The sequence below is a fragment of the Antrostomus carolinensis genome, unplaced genomic scaffold (genome assembly GCF_000700745.2).
Source record: "Antrostomus carolinensis isolate BGI_N321 unplaced genomic scaffold, ASM70074v2 scaffold34968, whole genome shotgun sequence".
Classification (NCBI taxonomy): Eukaryota; Metazoa; Chordata; class Aves; order Caprimulgiformes; family Caprimulgidae; genus Antrostomus; species Antrostomus carolinensis.
The window spans coordinates 15,076-24,489 of NW_010335622.1; the positions used below are offsets into that span (position 1 = coordinate 15,076).

Genomic DNA, 9,414 nt, shown 5'->3' on the forward strand with positions numbered 1-9,414 from the left:
CCCCTGGGGGTTGGGGGGAAGTGGGTGAACGGCTGTGTTGGCTGCTGGCAGAGGGCTGGCCCAGTGGAGCTATCACAGGCTCTTGAGGGAGCTCTCTCATCCTGTGTGCCCCAGCCTGCTCGTACTGGGTTTTTTTCCTGGTGATTCTTTTGACCTCACTCTCTGTATAGAAACATATTATGTGCCTTTCAAAAAGTAAATGCGGTATAAAGTGTGTAGCACGAAGGAGAGAACAGTCTTTATTGAAAGCAGAAGGGAAAAGAGCTTGTCTTACTCAATGCATTAAGAGAAGTTGGCTTTGACATGGTAGTACTGAAAGGCTTTCAAAGCATAAAAGGCAGGTTAGAGCCACTCAGGCATCTCAGAATTTGAAGGGAGTAGCATTACATTGTATGTAGTTCCAAAATGCTTATTATAGATCTTCTTATTTACAACTATCATGTCTCTTTTGAATCTGCAGAGGAGGAATATCAAGGACAAACCAAGAGAAGGCGCATTCGAAGGAAGAAACAAAAGAACAGTTTGCAAAACTCTAATAATTTACACAGCGAACAAACAGAATCTGGAATGCAAGAGACTCTTGTTCAAGATCATTTACAGCTGCAGCAGATAGACAGTCCCAAAATAAGCAAAAACAAAAAGAGGAAAATGAAAAAGAAGCGTCAGAAAGAAAAAATGAGAGCAGCTGGCTTGGTAACAAAAACTACCGGTGTGGATTTTACATATGAGCCTGACAAAAACAACAGAGAAGAAGCAGCAGGCTTAAAAGACATAGATGAAAAGGCAGATAGCATTCTGGACTTCCTGCAGGCAACACAACAGATTTATTTTGATGAAAGTATGTACCACTCTCTCTCTTTTTCATGAGTTTTACCATGTAAGGGAAAATAGATGTGCTTTTATTATTTCTGTAGAATGGGCCAAATCAACTAGTGAAGTGTCCATTTTGAACTGAGAGAGACATGCGAATACTTAGTATTTGTCCCATTTTCTGGTGTGTACACAAATATGTAAGAATCCACATCAGTATAAAAAACTGGTCCTAATGTCTTTGTCTTTGAAAATATAAGTAATATTCCTTGCTCTCTTTTAAAACATTCCAATGCACTTGGGATAAATGTAGTGGTTAAAATGGACCAAATTCTTCTTCCTCTGCAAGCGAACATCCAGAAGGATTACTTTCTTTCGGAGAGCTTCAAATGAGGGCAAAAATTGCTATCCTAAACTATTTTCATTGTTACTATCTCTGAATCAACCTGTTTTTCAGAAAGTTCTCCTTCCCAGGAGATTTGTTTGTAGTATATAAGGGAATCTAGACAGACAGCACCCAAGAGGAAAGGGGAAGATACTGTTGGCACTGGGAAAGTGTATTGGCATAAAGCAGTTGTGAACAAGATTAATGTGAACTGATGCTCAATGCACATTCCGTAGCACTTTAAAAGGGGCTGCATGAATGTTATCCCTAATGGCCTATTGAATGTTCATCTGGCCACTAAAATCAGAGAAATCACTACTGTATGTTTCTTCCATCGCCTTCCTAAAAAGCTGCTCCTGTGGTGCTTATGTCATAAATACCTTCCAGAGAGAATGAAGTTTTAATGGGAAGTATAATAATTATCTGTACAAACACCAGATTATGTTGGTATCACCTAGAATTAAATATGTTTTCTTGAAGGCAAGCTGGTGTGTTCTTTAGTTGCTCAGCTCATAGCTTTAAGATGATAACTGTCTTGTAAAACTGGAAAAAAGCAGTGAAAAATTTTTCAGAGTTCATGGCCTTCACTGTCTTTGTGGAGCTGAATGAAGAACATTAAACAGCTTACCAACCTGTATGAGTCCATCTTAAGTCAGAGCTGTCAGCGTCTAGTCCCATAAAATTCATCTCCAGACTACAGAATTCTTTTAAAAACCTTGCTAAGATTACATCAGGAATTTCGTGTTATTTTTTTAATCAAGATTTATACATATAATTTGCTTTGCTTACTGTTAAAATTTTTCTGCTGTGTCAGGTCTTCATACTAAGCCTAGCATTTGAAATCCATCCTACTTTCTGGCTACTGTATTTCCCTCACCAAAAATATGAATTTTACTATTTCAGTGTATGGCTAAGTAAATGTAAGCTAAACTACGTGCAGCTGCTGTAGTGGAACTCCAGAATAACTGAGTCAGATTGCAAACTCAGTTAACAGTTCTGCTGATAATACATGACCCAGAACAGAAACCTGGTCAATTGTCCTCAGCTGAATGTTGAATTTTGAGAAAAAGTCTTGAGCTTCCAGCTTTCCTGGAAGTCAAGTTCAGGTTTTAGCAGTGGTTGACAGACTGACTGGCCCTGGTGTCAAACCTGCAGATCGGAGGGGTTGAGCCAGGGACAACCTTGGAATACACAGAGAGAAATTCTCAGGTAAAAGAAAGTTCATCTGCAGACAAGATGTCACATCCATAAATCAGAGTGTGACTAACTTTCTTGTTGGGCAAATCCCAGTTTATATAAAGATCTGACATTATGCTGTTTGCCTTTTCTAGTTGAGTGACTAACACTCCCCCTTTTTTTTAGATAAAATTGGAAGCCATTGCTTTTAACAGCATTTTCAAATGGTCACATTGGATTGTACTTCTTCAACTTATGTCAGAAAGCAGAATCAGGAAGAATCTGTTCTCAGTTGGCTTGCTGATAAAAACCAGAAGAATGAAAGGGAGCCTGGTTAAAGGGACAGACTATACATTGTTACTGGGATGGAAGAATGAATTTATTATTTAGTACTGTAGAAACAGTGTATGTCCCTCTCTGCTGTCTTGCATGCTGTAATATCTGCTTTTTAAATAAAAACGTAAAAGTACAATAACGAGATAACTGGATGCCTCCAGAAGTGCTTTGCAGTAGCTCCACAGAGTTGTCCCTGTCTCCACATGTGTCTGCATATTTATAGTATGTAGTGTGTAGGAAGCAAAAACACTGCTTTGGCCACAGTACAGTTTCTTCGTTGCACCTTCTTCCTGTGCTAATCTTGAAAATTTAGATTCCTGTCACTAGGAAGCCTGTTGTCCTTCTTAGTTTTTGTGTCTGATACACTTTCCCCTCTTACCGTTGTTTTAATATTTAATGAAAAATGGGAGGAGCAAGCTGCTCTTTAGTACCTGGTATTTGGTTGTAAGTTGTACTAAAAAGAAGATGCTGGTTTTGAACTAAAAAAAGAGTATAATTAGGAAAATTGTCTGTGCTCATTGAGTATTTTTAATGTGGTTTTCCAATTGTTTTTCCAGATAAATCAAAATGCATGGATTCTGCTGTAAATTCAGCAACTGCCCAAGAGCTGTTACAATATCTTGAATCTCGAACCATCTCTTCCTCAGATGTGACTCTTCTACATCAGCTGAAATCCCTTGTATTGCTGCAGGATATTGAGAGGCTGAAGGATGCTTTGAAACAATTCCAGGAACAATCCATGATGCCTCCTGGTAGGTACCATTCACTCTTGTTCATTCCCTGATGTTCTTTTTTGTGTGGATAAAAATTCAGATTTGTCACAGTTTTGGGTTTTTTTTTTTTAGGAAGCTGTAAATAATTGTCTAGTGGGAAATAGATGCTTGTATGCGATTTGAAAGCATAATTCCCAACAAAGATACAGTGATTTTTCCCTGTTTCTTGTTTGGTTACAATTAGTACAGAAACTTTTCATAGTTTGCAGCAACTATAGAGGACAAGATGACTCAGGTTCTTAAAACAATATTTTTTAAAATCTCAACGTTTAAGATTTACTCATGTTTAAAGCATATTTTTAATACATTATCTTTATGGACTTTTTAAATTACAGGAATTAACTTATCTTGGACATTTCCCTCATCCAGTTCAGGGTTAATTTTACATGTATAAGAATCAATAAAGCCCATTACTTTATTTCTTCTTGGTCACCTACATGGCTTTTTTAATACATAGATTTTACATGCCAAAGTTTGATTTACGGCTTTGGTTTTTTTAAATATAAACATCTGGTTTAAGTTTCTAAGAAATATTATGTAAAAACCTAAAGCCACTGTTTATAATAAATGATATTATAAAGTCATTCATAAAAAGAAAAATTACTCTGTTACTAAATCTTTTCATCCCTGAGGCATAAGTCTGATTTTGTTCATGCTCCTTTTGTTCTCTATTATAACCCCTATAATTTTAGTAGAATTTATTCTTGGACATTTAATAGTTCCTCAAGTGAATGTGGGATCAGCATGTAGTCCATAGAACATATAATTCATTTTCCAAGTAGTCTTCATTTAAATAGTCATTGTTACTTGTCGTTAGTACTTTTGCTGCAGCCTCAGCCAAATCTACAAGATGTGCTGAATTTTCTTGCCTCCCAAAGAGTTTAATCAGAGTTGAGGGCACTTGCTATAGCATGAGAGAATCTCAGCCATTTTAAAGAGTTCTCTAAGTCTTTTGACTGAGCTGGTAGTAGTGTGGTAACAGAGTAAATAAGATCATGGCCATCAGAGGCTTAGCAGTAACATTCAAAGAAGAGACTACTGCTTGTAACATTATTAAATAATTTACAGCATGATAGTGGCTAAAGATCCCAGTGAAGACTGGAGCCTACTGCATGCTGTGCATTGTAGAAACACAGGAAAGAGAATTCCTGCCTGTAGAGTTCATCGCTGATGCATTTTGAAAAAGGCACTCGTACATACGTATTCTTTAAAGTATAGATATGGAATATGGCAACTTAAGGTTTTGATATCCACATATACATGGAACAGAATCCTTCTGTGCATTCAATAATTAATTTCAAGCCTAGATTCTATGATCTTAATTATAATCAGATAGTCTCATTCAATGCAAGACACATTTGCAAACAAAGTAGGACTCAGCAGGATTAGTGGTAATGGTATTGTCCCTTTATTAAATTAGCTATTTCAGCTTTTGTTGATTAAATCAAAATTAAACTGTTGAAGTGACTATGTTCAGGATGCCTTACAGGCCTTATGCAAATTCTGCTCAATACAGTAGGAATTCTGTTTGGTTTGGCAGCCTTGAGGCAAGCTGCTCTGTTTACTTTTATATAGCAGAAATGTCAAATTAAAGAGAGAAAAGAAAACAGAAGCAAATGAGAAACTAATCCATGCAACTATCCTAATTTTCTGACTTATTTTTTTGTCACTTGAAAAAGCAGAAGACAATTTTTTCAGTGTTTTTTAAAATTAATTTATATTTCTACTGATACAGCCTGAAATCATTTACTCTTCCAGTTGATTTTTTTTCCTAGCAACTGTTGTCACTCCAGGCTCAATTCTAATCTCGTTACAAGTTCGGAGTGGTGTAACCATAGTAGTTGATTTGATATTCATGAGGTAACAACAACAGAAGAAAGAGGAAAATACATTGTTATAAATTATTAAAGGATAATTAAACACATGCTAGATATTAATTTACCTTAGCAGAGTTTAACAATAGATTCTATTCAGGAATTTAAGTGAATGAGAATATAGTGCTCTGAAATTTTACCTTGAATTAGACTTTTAATTATACGTTTTTCCTACTTCTGTCTCGAAAACAAGTCATTGTGCCCATTTTTTTAAATTTTAGATTTTATTCCCAATCACAGGTGATAAAAGTTAAGACTTACTACAAAAACTGTTGTTTCAGCAAATTCAGGTTCTTGTTATACAAATACAGGTTAGGGCTGTTTATGAAGATAAAAATGTACAGTACATCATAGTAATCTCTATTTTTTATAAGGTTTTCTGATTATCTTGCCTTTTTTCTGTTTTTTTTTTTTATTTTTGCTGGGGCATGGTGTACTAGAAGAAATGGTCATTCCTTATTAACATTATGAAAACAATTTTTATTAATTTTAGCAATGTGTATTTTTCTAAATAAGCCTATTTTATTCCTTATTCATTCAAGAAGCAGTATGTTAACCCTTTTTCCTGTGGTTGTGATTCTACTTAAGATGCCAGCATCAAAGGAAGAATAATGGGTGCTATGGCTTGTTCAGTTTTGTCTTTAATTCAAGGAAGGAAAATGAGAAGTGATTAATCTCTTTCATATAAATACACAGTCTACGTTAGTAAATTCTACAAAGTAAATATACCATTATATATCTTTTATTTCCTCATATATCTGTGTTATGATTTACTCTAATTTTCCACTGGGGCTACCAAGTCCCACTTGGCAAGTTAATGCCTACTGATGATAAATTTGCTTTTCTTAGTAACTTTTTACAGACCCTTTGGACTAAAGCTATAGACTGCTTAAGGTCTGCAGACCACAAACTGAGAACCACTGGTTCGAGACCCTGTTTTGGTATTTCCTTCACACCTCTTAGTATGTTATTCAGATTGGGAATCATGGTTCAACCAAAAGAAAAAAGAAACAATGAAGAAAAATGTTTCTGTTTTATCTTAAGCTCTTAGATCCCAATATTTGCAGTCATATCAAAGACAAGTGTAACATTGGTGGTAAGATGTGAAAAATTTTGCAGGAAGAGGAAACGGCTAAGGAGATTGAAACAGAAAATTATCAACATTAAGATATTTTCTGTAACCCTTCATTTAAATGAGAAAGCATACTTCAACAATAAAATCTCTATAGTTAAGAGATATTGGTTGTTCTGTCTATTTGTCATCCTCAATCAACTTACCTTGGTACTTTGTGCTTCAGGTTGCTCCATCAAGGTACCTTTGACCTTGTACTTCAGCATTCATACAAAGTGGAGGTTGATCAAGAGTTTTTATTTGAACATGACTGTCATTGTTCTCAGGTTGTAAAAAGAACAAAATATCCTATTACTATTTCCATTTATTTGGTAGTCTTTAAGAAAAAGTATTTACCTCTGCCTAAAGTCTTCTATAAATGCAGGAAAGAGAATGTTTAGAAGTCAAATAGGCATGCATTTCTAGTGATGGGGGCATGGCAGATCTCTGTCAGAAAGTCAGTGGCCATTTGCAGAAGGAAGCCAGACACCTTCATGATCCTTCACAGTGCAGTGGGTGAAGGAGAAGAGCTGTGAGTGGAAGTAATGCTCCATTTGCTGTTTGGAAACTGTAGCTTTTGAAATGAGGGCTACTTAATTCCCATTTCACATGAATTATTAAAGCACAGGTGATCGCCTAATTAAAAAAAAGTCATTATCTCCTAATTTATGAAGTCATCCAGCTTCTACTTATCAAGTTCATTCCATTATCTATTAACATTTTCCCTTTGTTGGTTAGTATCAAGTCTCATATATACTCTTCCCTTGTTGCCTAGGAAATTAGCACTCACAGGAGAGCTAGAAGCTTCTTTTAACTGCCTTTTTTTGGAGAGTTGTCCTTTATATATGTATCTCTTGCAGGGGGGGTGTGTGAGGGTGTCACATTTTGCAGACCAGAAGTAATACAGTTACTGCATGCCAGCAGTGCTCAGGCTAGATACATAGAGGCCCTAAAATTATTAAATTTAACCTTTCTTTTTCTTTTCTGAATGAACATTCAAAGAAAAGGAAATGAAATGTGAAAGCTATAATAGCATAACATTATAGAATCATCTTAAATGTGATATTATGACATCAGTACTGTAGAAAGTCCTGTCATTGAAAATAAAGTCACATAGATAATCTCTGAATTAAGACAGAAGCCATGGCATTTTGAGGCTTTAATGCAGCTGTCCGTACAAGACGACTCAGTCTCAACTGGGACTTCTAGGTACTAGTGTAAATTAAATAATAAAGTGTGAAATTACTCCCCAGACAGAAAGAAGTGAAGAAGATTGTACTCTTTTAGTCTTACCCACATATCATGTCATTTCAATCTCCTTTTTTCTGGATTATTGAATCATAACAAATAGGACATTCCAAAATACAGAACCAAGATTGTTTCTGATACCTCAATTGTTTCTCAACTGACCTCCTAAAAGAAAATGCACCTGTTTATCTAAAGTGCATATGTATTAGTCTTCAAGCTCCAATATCTTCATTAGTTTTACTGAAATGCTGATATTGAGTGGAAACAGATGTTTGCATAAGTCTTTTTCTTTAATGTTCAGAAATGTCATAGAGATATTTCAGGAGGAATGTGTTTTCTTTGTTTCAGATCATACCAAGATAGTCACGGCTCTGTTTCACTACTGGATTACAGATATCCTTCCTGTGAAGAACAGGAAATAAAGCCTTGCGTGTGTCCGTACGTGCAGGGTTAAAATTGAATATACAGACTCTTAACCAAGTAGCAATTGTTCAGGAAGAGCAGTGTCAGAATACGTTGTACACCTTCAGGTAAATGAATTATCGTTCTGTGTTACAAACTCTAGAAGACAACAAACAGGGTATATCTACAAGTGATTTTTGTGCTTAGTTGGCCAAGAGTATGCATATGCTGTGTGCCCTGAGTCTTCAGCTGGATTAGTATTTATATTTCACTCTAGGATAAGGGACTTATCTGGAATGATAAAATCTGTATCAAGTATTTTGTTAAAGAAGTATAGTATTTTTTTTGTTGTTTACAAATTGATTGAAATTTCTGAAAACTTTCTGAAAGTTTCATGTCTCGACTTTTCTTGTTTATCTGATATATCTGTTTATATGAAAAACATAAATATATTTTTATATTTAAAACTAAGCAACAGTATGTCTGAGGAATGTATTTTTGCTGAATAAACAGCTAAATTATGGAACTAGCTGAATTTCCACATGTGGGTCATGTAGGTGCTGTTTGGAGTTACGCAGAAACTTGGATGGCGTTTTGAAAACTCTTCCACAGCTCAGCCTGTTACAATCTGATAGGCTTCACTGACTGCGAAATTACGGGACTCGGTTCTGTCACTGATTACTGTGTAGTCTTTCTGCAACTGAACTTATCCATGTGTAGCTGATACAGTAAATAATTTTCATGGTTGTAAAATGTTTTGGAATCCTGAAGAAAAAAAATGCTTTGTAAGTGAGAGTCTCTTCTCAGCTGGGTCATTCACTGATAGGTGATACAGAGCAAACCATTTCTCATATCTTAGTGTGTTAGCTTCCTCATCAGTAGGATTGGGGCAACATATTTATCTCCTCCAACGTGTGCTTGGAGATACATTACTGATGAGACTGTATACATATCGCATGGGGTTTTTTTGCTTTGTTTTTTTATTATATTGCCTGATATATCCTATTGCAAGGCATTGTTTTTAGTGATGCTCAAAAATGTGTAATAAAAATACAGTCATACCTCTTTTTTATTAATTGAAGAAGTTAAAAGGGGTTCAGAAACATTCCAAACGATTGCAGGTGCAGAAAAAGTGGTCTTACAGCTGAGGCAGCTGTGTGCAGCTCTGGAGAACTTAAGTTAGGTCTGTATCTGCCAGGAAAGATATTTAAACCAGACTTTGCAGAGGGGAAATTAGTAATGTGTTCCCTGTTTTAGTGCTCCTGCCTTGCTAACACACAGGCACCGAACTGTAGCTGT

At 35.7% G+C, this 9,414-nt stretch overlaps 1 protein-coding gene across 1 annotated transcript; it reads left to right on the forward strand.

Moving 5' to 3' along the window:
• The first annotated feature begins 405 nt into the window (after positions 1-405).
• Positions 406-8,135, forward strand: ERICH1 (glutamate rich 1). Its single transcript, XM_010174619.1, has 3 exons — positions 406-838; positions 3,265-3,459; positions 8,062-8,135. The coding sequence occupies exons 1-3, from the start codon at positions 406-408 to the stop codon at positions 8,133-8,135; spliced, it is 702 nt and encodes a 233-aa protein (XP_010172921.1).
• The last annotated feature ends 1,279 nt before the right edge of the window (positions 8,136-9,414 follow it).